At 40.1% G+C, this 24,776-nt stretch overlaps 1 protein-coding gene across 1 annotated transcript in view; it reads left to right on the plus strand.

The window, feature by feature from the left end:
• Positions 1–24,776, plus strand: part of LOC149440871 (uncharacterized) — a 207,510-nt gene that overhangs the window by 154,566 nt on the left and 28,168 nt on the right. Inside the window, exons 7-9 of the mRNA XM_089658104.1 lie at positions 13,743–13,850; positions 16,848–16,957; positions 18,081–18,129. Coding sequence (XP_089514230.1) covers positions 13,743–13,850; positions 16,848–16,957; positions 18,081–18,129 — 267 coding nt within the window. The remainder of the gene's footprint in view (positions 1–13,742; positions 13,851–16,847; positions 16,958–18,080; positions 18,130–24,776) is intronic.

The following is a 24,776-nucleotide window of genomic DNA, read 5'->3' on the forward strand; positions in this document are numbered from 1 at the left end:
TGGGTTGAAATTTTCAGAACATTTCAGTGGTGTTCGAAATATTTTGTTTGCTTTTAACATTTGATTTTGGAATGAATAGACTTTACAGAATAAAAACCACATACACTTAGAAATGAATTTGTTCAAGAAAAAAATTCCCTCTCCTTTGAATTTTCTTATCAAAAACAAATGTCGATTTCACCAAATTACAATTATATAAAAAAAACCATTTTCTTAACACTCTTTTCCTGAAAATTTACATTTGACATTATACCTTCTATGGCCAGCTTTAATGTCCTATTAACTTATTGGCCTCACACAGTCATTCAGCTCCAAAGGGTGCCGAGCTTAAGGTAAGGCATTTGATAGGAGAACAGCCATCAGACTTCAGGTCTCCTCTGATCTCCTGGCACAAATCTGTCATACACCTACAAAGTTCCAAGAATTCAAAATAGAAATAGAAAATAAGCCTAATTGTGACTGATTCTCTTTGAGAGTGAAAATGGGGGGCATTCACAATTGAGGGGAAAAAAACAAATGCCTCTGGGAAGTTTTGGGGTTTCATTAACCTCTTCCCTACCGTGCTATAGCTGAAAGATGGCTACAGCGCAGTTGTCTAGTTCTGGGACAATGTCCATAGACGTCATCCCAGAAAGCGCCACCAGCAGCGGACACAGCTGATCACATGATATGGCAAATGGCCAATCACAGCGGCCTTTTACCACGTGATCAGCTGTGTCCAGTGACACAGATCACTGGGTAAATACAGTTGCCAGTTATCGGCTGCACTTTCTTCATGCTATCACAGCGTGAGGAAAGTACTGCTGATAACTGGCAAATGTCAGAGAAGTGATTGGCACTGATCACCAGGGCAGTGCTGCCCACCTGTGCCACCTGCCTGTGCCCATCAGTGCCACCCACCTGTGCCCATCAGTGCCCCCCACATGTGCCCAGCAGTGTCTAGCAATGCCACCCACCTGTGCCCAGCAGTGCCACCCGCCTGTGCCCATCAGTGCCCCCCACATGTGCCCAGCAGTACCTAGCAATGCCACCCACCTGTGCCCAGCAGAGCCACCCATCAATGCTACCCAGCAGTGCCACCTATCAGTGCCTCCTATCAATGCTGCCTATCCTTGCCACCTCATCAGTGCCCATCACTGCTGCCTATCAGTGCTGCCTATCTGTGCAGCCTCCAACGCACATCAGGGACGGAGACAAATTACCTGTTTGCAAAATTTTATTATAGAAACAAAGACAAACTTTTTTTTTTCAAATATTTTTGCTCTTTTTTTGTTTATAGCGCAAAAAATAAAACACACAGTGGTGATTAAATACCACCAAAATAAAGCTCTATCTGTGTGAAAAAAATGTTAAAATTTCATATGGGAACAGTGTTGCATGACCACGCAATTGTCATTCAAAGTGAGAGAGCGCCGGAAGCCGACAATTGGCCTGGGCAGGAAGGGGTTAAAACACAGTTTGCAAATTGTGTATATTACTAAATATGAACACACATGCAAAAATGTATTATAAATATGTAGAAAAATATATACAGTAAAGGAATCAACAATTGCAAGCTTTAGTCTTCATAGGCTTAAACTTTTCTTGATGTGTGATATGCAATTTCACTTGTTTGGGTTGACGGATTCTCATTTTTTGTGTTAGGAATTTTCCATTCTGTGCCTAATTTCAGTTGTCTTGATATGTGAATGCTGATGGCTCCCTTGCAATCTGTAATCCAGAACACTTGGTATTAAAATTGCAAAATGAGCCCTGTTCTGAGGAAAGTCTGTTCTGTGAAGTGATCCCCTGTTCAAGACAAGGGATTGTTTGTGGTTGCAAGAACAGTCTGTCTTGTTAGGTTTTAGATTAAAGAATACTGAAAACACAAAGCAACCTAGATATGCAATATTGTCTTGGCATATTGGATGCTCCTAAAATCTGACCCTGTTTTTTCCTTTTTATTAAAAAAAAAAGAAAACCTGTCATGTTTTAACAGTTTTTTTTCTTCAAGATTCCGTACCACATATTAAAACTGTGAATAGATGCATTGTATTTCCTGTGCCAGTTTAAAATTCAACTGCCCTGAGGCTTTTTCAGTAAGCAGCTACAGTATATTCTGTGTTCAAAGATTCTTTACCCATTCAAGGCTCAAACAGAGAAATTTGTTTGCTTTCGGCACCCTCTGCTGCTTATTGCACCACAGCTTCCCACTTTCTAGTTTGGTAATCACATACAACTGATTTAAAGTCTATCTCCAGCTTTCTGTCACTCTAAAATATTTTGAACCAGGGGCAGACTAACCATTTGGAAACTGCACGAGGGCCTGGGGTCAGTAGGGGGCCCCATGAGATGCCCCTGGTACCTTTTCCATAGGCTTTTTTTTAGTTTGGGCAAGGACACAGGGGCCCCATGATCCCCTATTGCCTGGGGGCCCCATGAGTTGTCAGTCCGCCCCTGTTTTGAACCAAGCTGGTCCTTATGAATGATTTCCTTCACTAACGGATGAACCCACTGTGAGCACTGTATAAACTATATGTAGCATCAGCACTGTGTTCCTGCATCAGGACGGGAACTTTTTTCCTTTTCCTGTAACAAAAATTGTATTTTCCTAATGAATGCAAACCTTCTTCTGATTAGCTGAGGTGCGGACAACGTCACAATCTCCACCTCAGTTAATCAGAGAAAGCCTTGTACTCATTCAGAAATTACAAAGCTACCTGTGTATGGCAGAGCAGCGCTCGGATGGACTTGATTTTGTTTCGGGAGTGAGATGGGAAGTCCCCATCCCAATGCTGGAACACAGTGCTCACAGGAGAGATAAATCTGTTAGTGAATGTAATAGTTTATTTGGACCAGCTTAGTCGAAGCACACCATTTTAAAGTAACAGAGAGCTGGAGTTCATCTTTAAAGTACACCTATGGCCAGACTAAAGACGGTAAAGTATTTACATTTACTTAATGAACAGCAGAGAAACTTTAAAACAAGCCACCATTGACCTCCTGAGCTGCATATACTTCAAACAAAAGATTCTCAAAGATCAAAACATATTACTTTGTGGGGTTTGTCAATTTGTAAGAGCTTAGAAACACCTGTTGTGAGCAGTAGAAAGTAATAGGAAAATAACAGAGATTTTAGTGTTGTTAAGATGAATTTCTTTTCAATGCCTATAGCTACAAAAGTGAATGTTTGTTTTAAAAAGGCGTTTACTGTTTGTTTAGAACATTTAAAGTGATTGTAAACCCTCACCTTGTAAAACAACCCATTAAGTTTAAAATAGAAATGAAAGGCAAAACATTTATGTATAGATATAAAAAAAATGAGTGAAACAGAGAAACCGCATCACACTGATCTTCCCAGTGAAAGGCTGTGCAGAGGTGTGTGTCAACAGAAGTCTGATCATTGGAGGAGAGCAGGCTGAGTTCCCAGCCCAGCTAGAGAACTGACCATGGTGTGCGCTCATCCCCAGCGTGGTCAGCTTTTAATAGGATAGCAGAGGGATTGGCAGGAACACCAGTGATTTCACACAAAGAAAGCAATACAAAGAGAACAGGATACTTTTTCATACATGTACATTGTGCAGCAGGCACATATCAGGAGTATAAAATGTGGAGTCTGCATATTCTTTAACTGCTTCCTGACCATGCTCTAGCTGAAAGATGGCTACAGCTTTGCTCTCCAGTTCTGGGAGGACGTCCATGGATGTCCTCCCATGTGAGCACCTCCCACTCACCCCCTGAGGCGCGCATCCGTTAGACACAGCTGGTCACAGATCGCAGTAAAGGGCCAATCACAGCAGCCCTTTGCCATGTGATCAGCTGGTCACATGTACACAGACTTGCCAGTTATCGGTTTTCCTTTCCTAACACGCTGTCTCTGTGTGAGGAAAGGAAAACGGATAGCCGGCAAGCCTGACCTGGCACAATGAGTACATTGTTTACAATGTTAATCAGTGCCTTCTATTACTGCCCATCAGTGCAGCCTCATCAGTGCAACCTTATCAGTGCCCATCAATGTAGCCTCATCAGCACACATCAGTGAAAAAGAAAAATTACTTATTCGCAAAATTTATTTCAGAAACTAAGAAAAAGGTTTTGTTTGTTTTTTTCCTTTTTCATTTGTTTAGCAAAAAATAAAAACCCCAGTGGTGATTATATACCACTAAAAATACCTTTGTCTCAAAAAAAAATTATAAATAATGAATTTGGGTACAGTGTATCATAACTGTGCAATTGTCATTCAAAGTGTGACAGTGCTGAAATTTGAAAATTGGCCTGGGAAGGAAGGGGGTGAAAGTGCCCAGTGGTTAAACACTTTAGTTTGCATGGTCTGAGCACAGGTTCACTGTAACCCTTCCTGCAAGCCCTTTAACTGGGTCTTAATGACGGGAGATGGGATGGACTTCCCGATCACATGATTGGCTGTCACAGTGATCATACGATTAGTTGTATTCCGCCGCACCAGCTCCCAACCATAAATATAGACTAGGAGTAATTAATGGACATCTGTTTATTTTGCTATTTGCTTTGCATAGCAGTGTAAGAGCACTAACCAATTACAAGATAGTTAGTTCTCCTGGTAATATATTATGCTGTGCTCTATGAAAAATCATTGGTTGTTTATTCATCTTGTTGGCTATCTGTTCTGTGAAAGATTGTTGCTTGTTTATTTATCCTTTCTGCTATCTTCTTTGTATTGCAGCACAAGAGTGCCTAACCCCTTTAACCCCACTCTTCCTGGAGATACATTGCTCTGGGTTTTGCAGAGATTTAACAAGTGTTTATTATGTCCACTGTTAGGATAGTAGTTTATGGAAGAAAACTTTGACAATACTAAGTATAGCTTTAAATAAGCAATTAGTCCGCTCACTTATGACAGACCTATGCATGTTAATGTGGACTGTTATGATTTGTATCGATTAATGAATGGAGCATATGTAGCATGTTCAATTACATAACAGATCTCTCCAAGCTGATTGTTAATTAGGAGAGCAGATTTGAGCATGTAAGTGCTGCACCTCTGTCAGGTGGTTTGGAGCCATGGCTGTTTTGATCCATGAGTGTTTTTAAATTTCTCTCCTTCCCTCCCTCACTGACTTACCCCATGATTGTGAGCAAGCCAGCAGTGGTGAAATGCATCAAGGAAGGTTGGTTTCGGGTAGAGACATTACCATATGCAGTCTTTTTGAACAATTATTAAACACAGAAAGAAGAGCTAAGTTTTGGAGTGTGGCTTACATCTTTTATATTATTGAATGAGATCTGTCTCTGACAGTTTGATCACTGTGCCACAGACATACAGTGAGCATGTTCTCAGTACAGAAACCTCAGCCCCCATGGATGCATATGTGCGGCATATGGGCATGAAGGTTCACCCTCCCTGCTGTTGCACATATGTGTTACGTGGTTGGCAGAAGGTTAACTATGGTTTGGGAGTTACTATCAGTTCTTATAAAGTGTATGGATAGAAAAATTTTTCCTTTTAATTTTAGAGGGGAAATCCCCCTCGCTTCGAGATTTCTTTAAGATTTCTTTCGAGATTGCCTTTTGCATTTCCAAGACAGGAAGTGTAGCAAACCTTCTTCAATGGGAAACAATCAGCAAAATATAAACAGGCAGAGGTTTTAACGTTAAAGAGTAACTCCACTTTTGTTGAGAGAAAAAAAAAATCCCTATTGAGTGATATATGTACATTGCAAGGATTTTAACAAACTTTCTTGCAGATTCTTACTTATTTCTGCTCTAAAGAAAAAGCTGTTTGTTCGTCTATGTCTTTTGGCTACTGATTCTGAATAAGAGTGACTTTTTCATTACGCTTATGCACTTGCAGTGCTCTAATGTGGCAGGGTCTGCATTCCTTTAGAAGTGATTAATCCTTTAGGAATTTTTGTTGCAGAGGATGCCTAAAATCTGACTTATAGTGCACACCTATGGGAAAATCAGTGAGCCAATCACGCAAGCAGGAATTGACATTTTCTGTGCTTAACTGTGTACAAAGCTGTCCGTAACACTGCCCCAAACTACATCCCCGACCTGATATCCAAATACCATCCAAAACGTACTCTCCGCTCCTCACAAGACCTCCTACTCTCTAGTTCCCTGGTCTCCTCCTCCCATGCCCGTCTCCAGGACTTCTCCAGGGCTTCCCTCATCCTCTGGAACTCCCTACCCCAATCCATCAGACTATCACCTACTCTCCCTCCTTTAGGAGCACCCTGAAAACCCACCTCTTCAGGGAAGCCTACCCCGCCCTCAGCTAATTGCCGATCTCCTCCACTCTTCCTACCACTCCATCCCCCACAGCTATTCCTCCCGTACCACTATCCCCTCCCTCCTAGATTGTAAGCTCGAAGGAGCAGGGCCCTCAATCCCCTCATGTTTTGCATTGCATTGGTATTGTTCTGTCACATGTTCTGTCCCCCTTTGTAATGTACAGCGCTGAGCGAACTATTGGCGCTTTATAAATACTGTATAATAATAATATGTATTATAACTTTATAACTTAAAGGATATCTAGGAAAAATTGTAATATACTGCAGCTATGATTTAGAGGCTGCAATAGTTAATTTTTCAGCTATGTACATTTTATGCAGAATTATATCTGTTGATCCTAATAGAAATCCAATATCCTTATAACTTCCTATGTACTGGACTGATATCTCAAACAATGTTACAAGCTTTCTCAGCTATCATCTGTGAACTGCACAACCTCTACTTTATATATTATGGAGATTGGGGGGGGGGGGTTGCTACTCCTCCATAGATATAGTACAGAGATTGAGTCTTATCAACCTAATATAGGAAGTACGTGTGGTTTAACAACCTCATTTATCTGCATGTACATAGTACATTCCAGGGGCGGACTGACAACTCATGGGGCCCCCGGGCAATAGGGGATCATGGGGCCCCTGTGTCCTTGCCCAAACTCAAAAAAGCCTATGAAAAAGGTACCAGGGGCATCTCATGGGGCCCCCTACTGACCCCGGGCCCTCGGGCAGTGCCCAAGTTTACAAATGGTCAGTCTGCCCCTGGTACATCCAGAGAATGAAGGGTCAGAGTATTGTATTGTTATTGTACTGTCTCGTGTATTGTCTCCCATTGCAATGTACAGGGCTGAGCAAACTGTTGGCGATATACAAACACTGTATAATAATAAATAATAATTAACCAGTACGGGGATACACTGGTGTTGTGTGCATCCCTGTGGCAGCAGTCTCATTGCTATCTATTGGGACATAGCTGCTGCATGTACACAGCTGCTGCTCCCAATTAGACATCCATGCTGGTGCATGGCATGGATGCAATATTCAGAGAATCAGCAGTGTCCATGCAGCTGCTGCATCCCAATTAAAGCAATTGGACTGTCAGCACTGGTAAAACAGGGCTCTGCATGGGCCATGCATTGAATACCGCCATGTGAATGAGGCCTAACAAGAATTTGTAACCATTAGAAACATTTTCCATTTTCCAAAAAGTTGATTATTTCTGTCCTAGAGGGCAAAAATTGTTGCTTCTTCTATAAAGACATAGAAGCAAAGTAACTTTGTGTGTAATAATCACCCTGGCCAAGGAAAGGATGGACAGATGTCTCACCACCTTTTTACTTCTAGGGTTCGTTCACACCATGGTGCAGAGACATGAGTAGGAGCTGCACACAGCAAGTGCTGGCTCAGTCTGCACAGATGTGCTAATTTTACTACGCATATTCTATTACCAGAGTTTGGAGCTGTTGCCATTTAGAGGTAAAGCTCATGGATGTCATCTGTCTTTCTCGTACTCGCTTTTTCAAAAAAGGAAAAAATAAAAGGGACACAGAAGACAGTGTAAGATTTACGAAGACTAGTTAAGCTGTTAGTTTTCTTTCTGTACAGGCCTCCTTATATATGTTTACGGAAATGGATGAAGTTTTGTGAACAGGGCTAACACCCCTATGTACACTGCACAAAGTCATACGGTTTTTAGGATAAAATCCCTTCCTGTCACAAAATGTTCCTAGTTTTGAACTACACATTACTCTATGTCCAAGAACAAAATAAAAGCCTTGAAATTTCAACCATGGTCCTAGATGTCACTTGATCTTCTGGATATATCCTGTACTGTGGGAGTAAATGAGATCCTGAGCCTACATTCAAATAGTGATGAGAGCATAATCTGAACATACGCTTTTCCCTTCCCAGTGGAAGTCTGCTCTTTAACCCAAAGCCTTTCCAAATTTATCAGATGTTTGGTAGGCATCATCAGGAAAGTTTCACTCTTCAGATCTGGTAGACATGCCTCAGTTTATGCCTCTACAACACAGAATTACTGATTCAGTTACCCATCTATAGATTGTGCTATACCTTTTTTCTTCAGTGAAACCATTTAATTCCTATTAAACAGTGTTAAAAAAATAAATCACTTAAGCCGTCCATACATGGGTCGAATTCCAAAAGAATTTTCTTTCGAAAATCTTTTCTAAGAATTTTCGTTCGAATTTCGCACCATTAGTGGGTCATAGAAATGACTGATTTTCATGTGACCATCGAATTTGAATGATCGGGCATGTTGGAAATTTTTTGAAAAACGATTTTCTAATCAATGATGGGAGAATCATGTGGGAAATGTAATTGAAAAAGAAACTAGCATGAGCTGTGACCTTCAAAGAAAATAAATAGCTTGGCCACGAAAATTCTTTTGTGTAGCAACATGAGGTGAAATTGAAGGCTTGGTTGGTTGAATTTCTGAATCAATGGTGGCGCCATCGGATTACAAAATTTATAATATTCTAAGGAAAATTTTTCGAAATTCCATCCATGTATGGCCAGCATTAGTCTATTTAAATAAATAATTTCTGCACATCTTATGTTACTAATATTTTTCTGTTTACTAGAGTCTCTTCCTGAATATTACTACAATACAGTAACAAAACAAAATTTACTTTGGTGCACACTGACTATTGTAGCGCTTACCCCCTCCCCCTAAGGAGCTACTGATGTGTTGGGTCACCTGTTCTTGTGCTCACAACTCTGCAAATAGCATCACATACTCTGACACACCTGGCTGGGTGAGAAATATTTAATGCAGATCTACAGGCAGTATGTGTGTATATATTATAAACATTTTGAAAGCACATTAGATCCCAACGGGGAAAAATATCATACTGATATGGACTGGGTAATGTGTTAGGAATGTAAGTATGCCCCATCATTTGATGGAAATGAAATTATCCACCTCTACAGAGGACTGAATTCAAAGACACCCCTAAAATCAAAGTGAAAAAATGATGCTGCAGGCTAGTCCAGTTTGCTGAAATTTCATTGTACAAACTCAAAATGGTACTTTGTATGGCCCCCACTTGCTTGTATGCATGCCTGACAATGTTGGGGCATGCTCCTAATGAGATGACCGATGGTGTCCTGGGGTATATCCTCCCAGATCTGGACCAGGGCACTGAGCTCCTGGTCAGTCTGAGGTGCAACCTGGCAGCATCGGATGGACCGAAACATGATATACCAGAGGTGTTCTATTGGATTTAGGTCAGGCGAGCGTGGGGGCCATTCAGTGGTATCAGTTCCTTCATCCTCCTGGAACTGCCTGCATACTCTCGCCACATGAGGCCGGGCATTGAAGTGCACCAGGAGGAACCCAGGACCCGCTGCACCAGCGTAGAGTCTGACAATGGGTCCAAGGATTTCATGCCGATACCTAATGGCAGTCAGAGTGCCATTGTCTAGCCTGTAGAGGTCTGTGTATCCCTCCATGGATATGCCTCCCCAGACCATCATTGACCCACCACCAAAAGAGTCATGCTGAACAATGTTACACACAGCATAACATTCTCCACAGCTTCCCCAGACCCTTGCATGTCTGTCACTTGCTCAAGGTGAACCTGTCCTCATCTGTGAAAATCACAGGGTTCCAGTGGGGAACCTACCAATTCTGGTGTTCAGTGGCAAATGCCAATCGAGCTCTGTGGTGCCAGGCAGTGAGCACAGGGCCCTCTAGAGGACATCGGGCCCTCAGGCCACCCTCATGAAGCCTGTTTCTGATTGTTTGGTCAGAGACATTCACACCAGTGGCCTGCTAGAGATCATTTTGTAGGGCTCTGGCAATGCTCATCCTGTTCCTCCTTGCACAAAGGAGCAGATACCAGTCCTGCTGTTGGGTTAAGGACCTTCTACAGCCCTGTCCAGCTTTCCTAGAGTAACTGCCTGTATCCTGGAATCTCCTCCATTCTCTTGAGACTGTGCTGGGAGACACAGCAAGCCTTCTGGCAATGGTACGTATTGATGTGCCATCCTGGAGGAGTTGGATTGCCTGTACAAACTCTGTAGGGTCCAGGTATTGCCTCATGTTAGCATGAGTGACACTGACCCTAGCCAAATTCAAAACTAGTGAAGAACAGTCAGAAAAGATGAGTAAGGACAACAATATCAGTGGTCTCCACCTGTAAAACCAGTCCTCTTTTGGGGGTCGTCTCCTTGTTGCCCATCTATTGCACCTGTTGTTAATTTCATTAACACCAAAGCAGCTGAAACTGATTAATAACCCCCTCTGATAGATAACATATATATACACACACACACACACACACACACACACACTATATTGCCAAAAGTCTTCAGGTGTTCCAGTCACCTCCATGGCCACAGGTGTATAAAATCAAGCACTTAGGCATGCAATAATAGAAAGTAAAGGAATTAAATAGAACATAAAAAAATAGAATAGAAAATAAAAGAATAGAAGAGAGTAGAATTGAATAGAATAAAATAGAATGACTATAGCTGTCTTTTCTAAAATTTGAATTTTGAATTGATCTGCAAATAACAACTATATGAAACGAATCTGAATATACAAAATGAATTCTAAAAATTGATAATTATTACATAATGAATATGACAAAATAAAACTAATGAATTCATGCACAAATCTGAAACAAAAAAAATGTTTTTGTCAGAAATATCTCTAGTTCTTCTGGTGTAAAAGGTTGAGAGGTGAATCTATATAGTACACAAATTCCCAAACTAGTCCATACGGGCTCTTGTACACTGCAGATGCTAAACTGATGTTTAGGAGCAGTTGTGCATTTTTTTTCAGTAGCCCCTGAACTCTCCTTTGTTTTCCCATATGTCCATGTACACATAGTCATTTACAGTAGTTTACAGGCAGTTGAGGTTACAGACATTTTTTGAAAGCACAAAAATCGTGTTCAGGAGTAGATTTTACCGGCGTTTCAAACGCATTTCTGCGTGTTTGCGTTTAGACGCGTTTTTGGGCTGGTCCATATCCAGATGCTGTCCATTGCCTTTTATTTCATCAAAAATGTATGCACAGCGTTTTCCATGTGTTCAAATGGACCTAGTACAGTAGTGCAGTCAGTTCCAGGTTTTGCGTGCAGGAAAAAATGGTAGAATGTGCTGCAATATTTCTGCACAGAACCGTACTGGAACACATCAAAACACAGCAAAAAAGCACAAAGAGTGTTGTGTGCACTCCAGAATGCATCCGGAGGCATTACAGGCATTACAGCACTATGTAGCTCCTCCCACAGTGCCAAGCATGTTTCACGAGCCACTTTTGCTACAGTTGCAACACCCATCAGAAAGTAGCACTCTCTCTACTTCTGCTCTCTATATTTCTCACAAAATGTCAGAAATAGTTAATTATTTACTATTTTTCAGTGCATTCTGGGCATTTATGAGGGTCTCCTGAGGTTATCTTTTAAAAACGCTTCTAAACACAAATGTGCATAAACACAGATAAATGCGGTAGGTAAAAGCGGCTAAACTGCCGTTTTTAACCTACGTTTTCTTGCAGTCAGTTTCCAGCATTCAGAAAAGCTTTTCAAACCCCCAGTGCACAAGAGCCCTAAGGCTGCATTCACAATTGAGTTGAGCGTCTGTGGTCACTTTGCAGCCTTTTATTTTCTGAGCATTTGTACAGACATTCTTGTGGATGACTGCAGATGGATTATTTCTAATTTTTTTTTTTTAGTCCGTAGAAAGCTAGATACTAGGGAAAAATGTGCAGTATGTGTGTTTTCAGGTGGTTCCATTAAATAATATTGAGAACAGAAGCGCTTGAAGCTTGTAGCACAGAAGAAGCTCATGTTAGGCTACAAGCTTTAATCAACACTATGTAAGGGGGCTTCTGATTGGCCAGTTGTTGGTGCCAATTCATTCAGTCTCCTGCCCCACTACTTCTTGGATAGGACTACAACCCTCTGCTGGTAGTACTTAACTTTCACCATTTTGTTCCTACTCAATGCCACGGGCATTCCCATGAAATATCCAGCCATTAGTCTTTATATTCATAAGAAAGGAATGTCCAAACAAAATTATAGTTTCTGCACTTTACTTCTTTTCTTCAAGATGGCAGTGTCACATTACATAGACTGGTGTCACATGACATACTTCAATCACATATAGTGGATGTAGCAGTCAATTGTGAAACCCACACATTGCACATCACTCCCTTTAATCTCTTTCCTCTCTGTGGGAGCAACACAGTGTTACCTGTCTATGGAACCCAACACAGTGTTACTTGTCTATGGAACCCAACACAGTGTTACCTGTCTATGGAACCCAACACAGTGTTACCTGTCTATGGAACCCAACACAGTGTTACCTGTCTATGGAACCCAACACAGTGTTACCTGTCTATGGAACCCAACACAGTGTTACCTGTCTATGGAACTCAACACAGTGTTATCTGTTTATGGAACCTTGGTTGAGAGTAGCTGATAAAGATCATGCAACTGGTTTGTCTGTGATTTAGAAAATGAAAACCTATTCATTTTTGAAAACAGTAAATGATAGGAGAAATTGGTAAAGTGACCATTCATTGTGGCAACCACTTACATAGCGTCAGTTCCATACCCTATAATGAGAAAATAAACCAAATAATCTTACTGCTCTGTTTGAGAATGATTATAGTGGTATTTGTTCAAATGATGAATCCACTTCAATGTATCATAAGGTAGTGTGTGCCTAAATAGCTTTATGGCTTGTGGTAAAGTGGTTGTAAACCCTTACATATACCCAGTGAATGGACTACACACAGATTAAACCAATCCTCCTACATACGTTGTGCCTAGTTATTTGCAGTGTTCTCTTCTCTACATTCATTCAAAGTGCTGAATTTATAAGCTTGTCTGAGAGTATAGAAAAAAGGGGAAGGAGAGCTGAAGTTCCACTTTGCAGAGCTCAGTGAGGAGAGCTCTGAGAGCTGATTGAAGGAAAGGGACACCCCCCCCCTCCACACAGCACACAGGAACAGAGCTGAGGCTACCAAACTGCTGGAGGTCCATTTTTCTCTTGGTGTCAGGAAAAATTGTCAGAAGTGATTTATGTTAATAGCAGAGGAATGAAGCAGCAGACAGAAATGACACTTAGTGCTTTAAGTTGAGACAAGCACACACTATAGAGGGTTATGAAAAATTCATATTTCATGTCTGAAGTTTATAATCACTTTAAAGGCATCTTGAGCGGCATCTTTCTTGGAGACTGCCAGTGCTAAGCTCTCTTTCTGGAAATGCTAGCTGTCTGGCAGTTATTCTCATCTTCAGTACTTTAGGTAACTGATCTGGAGCAAGAGTGTACATAGGGACATGTGACATTTTTCTAACGTGTATGATCTGTGTTTATGTTCTGTGCTAAAAACCTAGTCTTATTAGAAGGTAATCATCAATGACAAGCTTCATGTTTATCACCTGATAAGTTTGCTTTAACTTTATGTTTTGTGAACTATGAACTGATATCTTTCATGTCATTTATATTTCACAGATGTATCGCAGAGTATACAAAGGGATTCCTTTACAAGTCAGAGGTCAGGTCTGGTCACTGCTCTTGGATGTTGACACAATGAAGTCTGAGAATGGGGGGAAATATGAGGTATGTGATTTTAATTTAATTTTAATATGTTCTGAAGTAAACTTCTTTTTCTTTCTTTTTTTTTTTACTCATTCTCTTTCTATGCCCAAGTTATATAATGTATTTTTAAATGATTATTAATTTATATAAGGAGTAGGTTTCTTAATTATACAGGTGAGGTAACAGCCATTTAACATGACCCAACATGTATTGCGTCCCATATACTGTCAATGAAAGGGTTACTTTATTTAGGTCTTTGAGCACATGGTCAGTAGGGATTAATCCCTGTCCTGGCTAACACTCAAAGCAGATTATCTGTAGAAGACTGCCTCCCTGTGGTTGAGTATGGGTTTCTGTACTCTACAGTATAAATTAAAAAAAAAAATTTAAAAAATGTATGTGTGTGTGTGTGCGTATATATTATCCTCATTATATATAATCATATCATCTGAATATTCAAAACTATGAAACTTTCAAAATTGTTTAAAATTCCAGAAAGAATAGCCAACATACATATACTGTATAGGGGCTCTGGCATGTGGATTGTGGACTTTTCACTTCACTGCAACATTAGTAAATTAATTGGAGCCAGGGGAAAAAAATATCTGCTGGTTTACATATATTTATGTGTATGCCACCTCCTGGTTGGCTGCCTGGTATTTACCATGTACATTTTCATTGAGCGGCGATGGTATAGCTTTCATTATATTTTTGGCACACTGACGGGAGACTTTTGACTCTCCAGCACAGCAGCTGTCCTGTTGTGTGTCTGCCTCCCCTTTTTATGTCCAATCACAGAAAGCTTTGTGTTCTGTGAACCCATTCACAAAATGCAAAGGGGTTGATTTACTAAAAATGAGGAGTGCAAAATCTTGTGCAGCTGGCTGTGCATGGTAGCCAATCAGCTTCTAACTTATTATTATTATTATTACTACGAGTTTATATAGCGCCAAAGGGTTTGCTCAGCGCTGTACAATAGGGGGGGACAATACATGGCACAGTACAACAAAGACAGACAGCGTACGAGGGGTAAGAGGGCCCTACTCTTACGAGCTTACAATCTAGGAACTTCAGCTTGTTCAGTTAAGCTTTGATGAAGAAAACCTGGAATCTGATTCATTTCTATGCAGAACTACACCAGATTTGACACTCTCCAGCTTTAGTAAATAAACCCCAGTGAGTTCACGTGTGTGTAGGGAAGCTGCACATTTGCTTTTGGAGCGTTCCTGCTATAAGGACTCATTCAAACTTGACTGTTTTACCAACGCTTGCCAAACGCCCCTTTAGGGTTTGGCATGCGTTGGTCCAGCGTTTGCAGAGCGTTTTTTAACGCTCGGCAAACGCAGTTTAGCGGCGGTTGCTAGGCGTTTGCCGAGCGTTAAAAACGCTCCACAAATGCCTATAATGAAGTTTAAATGGTGTTACCGCTCCGCAAACGCCCTGCAAGTGTGTCACAACCGCCCCGCAAATGCCGTCCGGGCTTTTGCGGAGCGGCACCATAGACTAGAATAGGAGGCTTCAACGCCTCCTGACTTGACCAGAGGCGTCCGTTTTGCCACTACGTGATGCTAACGCTCCTGTTAGAACAGCACCATGTGCTGCAATGTGCAGAATTGTCCTAGGCATTTGGGAAGCGGTAAAAACACTTCCCAAACGCCTGTCTGCCACCTGCACACAACGCTAATGTGAACGTAGCCTAACACAGATTTTAAAAAACAGGCAGCAACCCAGAGAGTTGCATACATCTTCTGGGATTTATCTATTTGTGACCAAGCAGGTTTTTAAAGAATGTATTCCACAATTCAAAATCCATAAAAAAATGAAAATCTGCTTGGTTACAAATAGATAAATCCCAGACGATGTATGCCACCTTCTGGATTGCTGCCTGTTTTGGAAAAATTTCAATTCCCCAATATCTAGTCCAAGTTTCAAAAAACAAGCGTTGCATTAAAAAAAAAATATAAAACTTGAACTGGATATTGGGAATTGAAATGTTTCCAGCTCTTGCAATTAGTTCAGGTAATTGTATAATACATTGTGGTTGATTTACTAAATCTGGAGAGTGCAAAATCTGGTACAACTCTGCATAGAAACTAATCAGTTTCTAAGTTTTACTGCTTGAGGTGATTGTAGCCATATTAGTGCATTTGCGACAGAAACAATTGAGTACTGTCCGTGATACTTTATTTTTTTGCACTAACATACAATTTTGAGGACAAGCTTTCGGGGTATGTCCCCTTCTTCAAAGTTTGGACTTTGAAGAAGGGGACATACCCCGAAAGCTTGTCCTCAAAATTGTATGTTAGTGCAAATAAAAAAAGTATCATGGACAGTACTCAATTGTTTTAAGTTTTACTGCCAAACCTTAACTGAACAAGCTGAAGTTAAAAGCTGATTGGTTCTGATGCAGAGCTACATCAGGTTCTGAGTGCTCAAGTTTTAGTAAATCTTCTCCATTGTGTTTTATTTTGCTTTGATATGTTTGGCCATTGATTAGATCAAAATAAGGATTACTTCTTTACCTGTACTTGATTGTAGAAGATCAAAGGAATACAAGTAAGTAGCTTTAAAATAGGATTTTTAAATGTTTTTATACAATTGTGGCAGAATAAAATACATTTTGCAAATCCAGCATGGCTAAGTGTCTATATATTTTGTTTTTAATAGTTATCTTTGCAATATAGAACTGCAGTAGTCACATAGAGTGGTTTGTTTTTATTTATGCTGAAAGGCAATATCTGGTAACTCCAGTTCCTATTATTTAATTTTTGAGTAGGTGTTCAGTCAATAGGCTTAATGCATTCATTTTTCTCTACAGTAGAAAAAAGCCTCGGAATTCTTTTGTATAAGGGGTTACAAGATGCAGCATACTGTTGTTATTCACTTTAGTTAGTTCAAATGAACTCCTCACAAAAATGGCTTTTGACTTGTGGACATCATTTCATACTAATAATTTTTGCTGTCATTAAATGTTGTAATATTGTATACGTTTAACATCTCTGCTGTTTTGTAACATAGAAAATGAAAGATCTGGCAAAGATGTATTCAACAGAGATCAAGCAGATTGATATGGATGTGAATCGTACATTCCGCAATCACATTATGTTTCGGGAGCGTTATGGAGTCAAGTGAGTGGTGAAGGCTTTGATGCACAGTATTCTTTCATTCTGATAGACCTACATTTGACTTCCATCTATGTTGAATTAACTTGCTTCCATCTGCTTTTGTGTTCTCATTTAGAAGGTGAGGAGAGAAGCAGTACTGATGCTGTCAACACTTAACACCTTTGTCTGATCATACCGTAAAACATAGCTTCATTAAAATAGTTGGGAGCTACATGGCAACCCGCAATTATTACGACAATAAACACCGTAGTCAGGAGTATGGATTTTACAGCACAACCTACAGAGTGCAGTGGACTACATAACATACTGTAAATCACAGTGTGTACAGTACAGCATTCAGGAGTATGTAACACAGAACTTATAGAATGCACATAGCTCAAGATACAGAGAGAAAAGGTGGTCTTGAGTATGTAACATAGCCCTGCCTGCTGGTCAGAGGAAGGCAAAACCTTATGGGATTGGCTGTCAGTGGGAGAAAAAAACCCAAACTTTGGTGATCAGTGGAAGGTAAAATGACTGTGGTCATAGGGTAAAGAATTTTTCACTGAGAGAAAGAATTCCCCCCCCAGCATCTGCATCAGTAGGGGAAAGAACCCCCCACAAGGCACTGATGGTCAGTGGATTAACCCCATTTTCTAACTATACTACAGTATACACATGTTTTGCCCTTCATTTCTATTTTAAACTGAATGGGTTGTTTTACAAGGTGAGGGTTTACAATCACTTTAAAACTTGCCTAAATCTGTGTAAATGTTTGCTGTATATGTTGCTGTTCAGATTAATGTAAAGCTGAAACCTGTGTGAACCTACTTTCAAGAATGGTGGGCAGGGAATTATCTTCCTCTTGTTGTCTCTTGCCTACTGAAAGCAGTGATGCTGTGTTTTGCTCTTATTCCAAAGAAGAATGAAGGTTCAGGCCTGCTTGCAAGAAGATGGAAAATCTCCTTATGCAATAACAAGTAGCTTTGCTGGTGTGATTGGGTGTTTATACATACCCTCACCTGTGCTGAAGCTAGCCATCCATTAATGGAGAAGTAGCACTAAGCATTGTGCTAGTACTTAGTGAATTGTGCTGTCATGCTGATATATAATGTGTTTATTACAATTATTGCATTTTTTTTTACAGGCAGAGGGCATTGTTTGATGTTTTATCAGCATATTCTGTTTACAATACGGTAAGACATTATGTATATGTGAAAATATTTTTAAGCAGTTCATCTCTTGCTAACTACACTGTAAATAACTTAACCTGTTTAATACATAGCCAAATATGAATCTGAAACAATACATTTTATTTTATAAGGAATATAAAAAAAACTTCAGACAGTATGTTTTTGTTTACCTGTGACAGCTGATCAGATTTTTTTAATTACTCCTCCATCGCAGTTTAGAGTGAAAGATAAACACTGATTGCTATGGGGTAAAAATTCACTTTTCTCTAGATTTACTTACTGTACTTAAATAAAAAATACATTTATAGAGTGCTTTTAGATGAACCAAAAATTATTTTTAGGGGGACTCATTCTGCTAGGCCTGCCCCCTTGGGCACCTGTGATATTAATTGAGAGCTCAGAGCTTGATTATTTCAGGGGTTATCTGAAATCGGAGCATTTAGTAGCACCCAACTAAAGGTATGTTGAAGGGAGACAACCACTGCCAACAAATGTAACTACTACAAAAGTCTTCTATTTTATTATTGAAAATAGAAAATCCTCCATTGAAAATTTGAACTGAATACATGAAAGAAACAGTCATTATTGTTACTTTTAATTCCAATTTTTTTTTGCCATGTTTTACAGCTCCGATGAACAAAATCTCCCATAACATGATGAGACCCGAATAATTAAACATGTTGGCTTGTTAGCGGACCTTTAATCAATAATCTTTAGTTTAGCACCCCTGTTTCTTTCATATATATGAATTTCTTCCAATCCAGTTGTTTTTATTGAATTGGAAACCCATTTCTTGTATATCAATGCTGCAGACAGTGCCAATGCCAGAGATACAATTGATTGAAATGTTTAAAAAAACTTTGATGAAGGTGCACATGTGCAAAGCTAACAAAGTCGGCGCTAACATTAACCTGGGGATTAAACACATGAGCCTTGATTTGTTCAAGATTTATATCTTGTGAGTTGGATATGTTTTCTTTTCTTCAGGCTTTGAGCTTACGAGGTTCTTTTTGTCAGAAAAGATTAACAGCACCTCCTTTATGTGACAACTCTATCTAATTAACCATGTTTCCCACAATAGTTTCTCCTATAATGTATTAATATTTTTAATACTTCCCTCACTTGTGTCATATACTTGGCCAACTAATTGTTTTATGACACCAAGGTTTGGCTTCACCCCCCTGACCTAAGAGCTATATATATTGTTTGGCTGACCTTTTGCGACTTTGCACTATTGTTTTTTGTTGTTTGTTAGTTACTATCTCCTTTTTCTTTGTTCAGCCCAGCAGGCTGAATGAAAAAAAACCTGACAGATCGCTGTACCAATACAAGCAATGACAGTGCTGCAATCTCCTCATTGTGCCTTTGTATTCTGATAGTGGGACTCCCTCCTGCCAGAACACACTGATCAGCGCTCACAGCCATTGTTTTTGAGCACTGATCAGATGCTGGTTTTCCAGCATGTTCCTTTGACAAATGCTGGTTGTTAGACTGGCTTCTGTATACATTGGCTGAATGTTGGCCGGTTTCTGCTGAAGCGGCTGATTTTCAGACAGTGTATACCCAGCATTACATCTTTTGCTTAAAACTCTCTAACATCCCTTATTTAAAAAAATCCTGGCTACCACTAAACCCTTAATTACTCACTATTCACCAATCCCTCCACTAACTTTGCCATTCAGGCTGCCTTAACTGAATACTTCAGTCATCACTTTCTCTGTTGAATCCCCAGGCTTCCTGTGGGAAGCCCAGAAGGCCACTATTGGGATCTGTATCATCCAACTAGCCTCCCAAAGGAAGAAACAGTGACCAAGAATATACTAAATCCATGATGCAATACAATTTGACTTCTATTGCAGCTCTTAAATTTGGCAACCTATAACAAAACCTCAGCCTAAATAAACCTGGCTAATAAGCAAATTTGAAGGACCAGATAATAACAATAATAAACTTTATTTTACGTAGCGTCTTTAAAGATAGCTTCTCAAAGCGCTTTACAAAGAAAACACAAGAAGGAAAAAAGGGACAATTACATGAAAACTTGTCTAAAGAAAAACATTTTTAGGTTTGATTTTAATGAATTTAGACAAGATGACTCTCTGATGTTCTTTAGAAGTGAATTCCAGAGTTTTGGAGCACATCGTGTAGGTGAGTAGGGGGAACACAAAGATAACCAGAATTTGAGGAGCGGAGGTTGCGAGAGGGGAAAAAGTTGATAAAAGTTCAGAGAGATAATGTGGTGCCAAGCCATTAAGAGCCTTATAGGTGAGCAGGAGGATCTTAAATTCTTAGCAAACCCTGACAGGTAGCCAGTGCAAATACTCCAGGATAGGGGTAATATGGTCATTTGTACCAGTCCTAGTCAGGATTCTGGCTGCAGAGTTTTGTACATAATTAAGTTGATTAATTTTTGATTTAGGTACACCAGCGAGTAGAGCATTGCAGCAATCAAGTCGGGAGAACACAAATGTATGGATCAGCTTTTCATCTACAGTGTATGGTAGCATAGGATGCAGCTGAGCAATGTTTCTCACACCATTTTGTACAAGTGGATCAAAGGTTAAACTAGCATCAAATATCACCCCTAGATTTTTCAATTTTTTACTGAAGCTCAAGTACAGTGTCATCTATAGAGAGGCTGCCAGGACTGGCCTTACATAATTGGTGCAAATAAGCATGATTTCAGTCTTGTCACAGTTTAATTAAAGGAAATTGTGTGCCATCCAAGTTTTTATATCACAAATACAGTTAGATAGGAGAGAAGCAGCCAAAGTGGAATCAGGTTTAGTGTGGATATATATAGATTCTAAGTCAATAGCAATAAATCGGATACTATGGTACCCCTTAAGCTTCAACACAAAACCCCCATTACACAATCTGGTTTGACTGAAGACAGATATTGGCTTATTAATAAGTAATCTCATCAAGGTCACAGAAATTTTCTGAAAACATCAGTCCCAATTATATTCATCAATTCAACACTTCGGTTCATAAACCTATGCTCTTTTTCTGCCATTTTCCAGACCAATTTATACCAATTTAACCACCTCCCGCCCGCCATATAGTCCAATGACGGGCGCAAGGTGGTTCTCTCGTTCTGGGAGGACGTCATATGACGTCCTCCCATTCTCACCGCGCATGCGTGGCTCAGGGAGCGCGTAGCGCGGCGATCGGCGGTGTGCTGTGTCCCTTGGACACAGCGGATCACCGATCTACGGAAAGAGCCAAAGAAGATGTCGTCTCGGTCATGTGATCAGCTGTGTCCAATCACATGTAAACAGAGAAATGCCGATTACACTGTTCAACAAATTTTTATTTTTTGCCAGTTTTGGAAACAAAAGGATCCATTTCTTAATGAATTTCACATTCTGAGTTCAAATATAACAATGAAATTTGTCAATTGGCTCTAGTTTTTCTGTAAACGGAAAGTTTTCTACTATAGGCGTAATGACTACATAATGCACAATAATTATATAGATAGATGTCTTTCCACAAATATAAAGCAAGTGATATTGACTACATAACAAAGCCTAAATGGCATAATATATTGCATAGGATTACCAAGAAAAATTATAGCCATAAGCTAAGTTGAATCATTTTAATACTTAGGATTCTCACTAGTTTTGTCTTCAGTTTGTGTCGGTTTTGCTTCTCTTGGCTTTTCTCTTGTATTCGAGGAAAGGGCTATATCTCTTACAACTGCACGTGACTACACACTTCAGGTTCTTCCTCACTTGACTCAACCACGAAGGATTCTGGTGCTTTAGGAATTGGTAGCCCCTCTCCATGAGGAACTGGACGTATTGCCGATGGAATATTTGGATAGTGCACAGATAACTTTTTCTTCTTATTTAGCCCTTTTACAATTGGAGGCACCATACAAAAGTAACAATTACTAACATGATCTGTTGGCTCTCTCCAAATCATTGGCACAGCGAAAGGCATAGATGCCTTTTTTCCATTCAACCATTGCTCCAGTGCCGTCCCACAAGAATTGCAGCATATATGTGGTGCCCAGCTCTTGTCCTGGTCTCCTATCTTGCAGCCAAAATACAAGTTGTAGGCTTTCTTAATCATTCCTGTTATCCTCCTTTTTTGTGAGATAAAAGTTATTTCACCGCAGATATAGCAGAAATGATCTGCTTTATTCACACAAGTTCGAGGCATTACTGAGTAGCCTATATAAGCATAAAACGAAATGTAAAGACGCTGTCGAACTACAATCAGCTACAGATACTGCAGCTTTTATGCAGTGAAGTGATGCAATTAAAGGCTAATATTGCATCATCTCAGTATACATGCAATTTTCTATTGGTCACCAGTATCAATTGCGCAATATGCAGCTGAAGTTGCATCATAATTTTGAATGGCTTACGTCATTAGATGAGTGAATATAGCATGGAAACTAGAGCCAATCAACATTTTTTAGGGTCATTTTCGTTTTCGGCACCCCAAAATTATGTAAGATTAGCTAATTTTATGCCCAAAACTTTTTACCTGTTGAACAGTGTCATCGGCATTTCTCTCCTCACGTGCTGTTACGCTGACAGCACGAGAGTAGAGGAGAGCCGGTAATCGGCATTCCGCAGAGGGGACATGTACACTGATCATCAGAGCACTGATGATCAGTGTGCCCTGATAATCAATGTGGCCCCAGAAGTGCCACCTGTCAGTGCCAGCTGACAGTGCTGAACAGTGCCACGTGCCAGTGCCCATCAGTGCCACATCAATGCCACATATCAGTGCCTACCAGTGCACATCAATGCCACATATCAGTGCCCATCTGAACTGCCTTTCAGTGTCACCCATCAGTGCCGCCAATCGGTGCCACCTATCATTGCCTGTCAGTGCCACCTATCAGTGCCGCCTATCAGTGCCCGTCAGTGCCGCCTAACAGTGCCCGTCAGTGCCGCCTAACAGTGCCAGTCAGTGCCGCCTATCAGTGCCTATCAGTGTCATATATCAGTGCTGCTTTTCAGTGCCCATCGGTGATGCCTGTCAATGCCCATCAGTGCCACCTACCAGTGCCTCCTCATCAGTGCCACCTATCAGTGTCCATCAATGCAGCCTATCCGTGCCCATCACTGCAGCCTCATTAGCGCACATCAGTGAAGGAGAAAAATCTCTTATTTACAAACTTTTACAACAAAAACTAAGAAAAAACTTTTTTTTTTTAATTTTCAGCGGTTTTTGGTTTGTTTAAGAAAAAATAAAAAACCCAGAGGTGATTAAATACCACCAAAATAAAGCTCTATCTGTCACAAAAAAATGATAAAAATTTCATATGGGTACAGTATTGCATGACCGCGCAACTATCATTCAAAGTGTGACAGCGCTGAGAGCTGGAAATTGGCCTGGGCAGGAAGGGGGTATAAGTGCCCTGTAGGCAAGCGGTTAAAGACTCTACTTGTTAATGAAATATAGCTAAAGTAAATCCAAAAACCTTAAACTCCAAAAACAACCTAGCCCGGATGGCTTTACAGCCTTTTTATTTAATATATTTTTAATACTGCCCAAGTGCAATTAAAACAGCCCTTTAAAAGGCACAAGATTCCTTGACATCAGCTTATAGCGTGCTCCCCAAACCAGCCATGTACGGCACCAACAGATCTACCTATAGAGTGATTTCACTCATTAACTTGTACTTTTAAATTCTGGCACAAGTTATTTCCACACGACTAAATATAGAAAATACTAACTAATCTCAAAAGACCAGGTGAGGTTTATGCCCAGCCAGAAGGGAAGTGACAACATGTATAGACTGCCCCACCTCATCCAGATCTCCAGAGATCATACAATATGCCCTACTGCTAGTCTCTTTTGATATTAAAATAGACTATTTACTTTACATATTAAGAAAATAGGGATTTGACTTTAACTTTATCAAATGGATTTGAGCCTGCTTGCTTCTGTTAAATACTTGGGCTTTAAATTTGAAAGCTTCCCAATAGCTTCAAAGGAACCCAAAAAGGTTGCCCCTACTTTCTGTTTTAACCATCAAGCCTTTGGACATACTAATTAGGCGCTCACCTGACTCAATGAATTAAACATTGTGGGATACCAACATAAGTTGTGTGTATGTGTGACAATTACATTTGTTTTATTTTTAAGAAATCTTGTTTCTAAATTCTTTTTTCCTAATTTACAACTTCACTACAATTTCTGGACTGCTTCTTAGCAATCTAAAATTTTTAGATATTTCCAGCTCTCCTGACACTTCACAGATCATAAAGATAATTTTGATTTCAGCTGGCCCTCTAACAGACTTCCTAATTTGGGCATCAACCAAACTAATGCTGCGATTTCATCTTCCAAACCAATCAACCCACACGTAATACGTTACAAACAAGACCTTTTAGTTGATTAGAAACCACATCCTATCTCTTGGCTAGGAGGGATAGCTGCAGTCAAAATGACCAAATTGCTCAAACCACTATACGTTTTCTGCACCCTCCCAGTGCATGTACCATCACACATATTCTTTCTTTGCTACAATCCGAAATGCCTAAATTCATCTGGTGTCCAACTAGGCCTAGAGTAGCGACACAAATATGTTTTAAAAACAAAGCTCAGGGAAGCCTGAGACTCCCCCATTTAGAGTGGTTTCCCACTACTGCACTGCGGATTGGCCACAGCGCAGGTGTACCCAT

The sequence above is a fragment of the Staurois parvus genome, unplaced genomic scaffold, assembly GCF_062004578.1.
Source record: "Staurois parvus isolate SC_StPar_1 unplaced genomic scaffold, SC_StPar_1.0 ptg001051l, whole genome shotgun sequence".
Classification (NCBI taxonomy): domain Eukaryota; kingdom Metazoa; phylum Chordata; class Amphibia; order Anura; family Ranidae; genus Staurois; species Staurois parvus.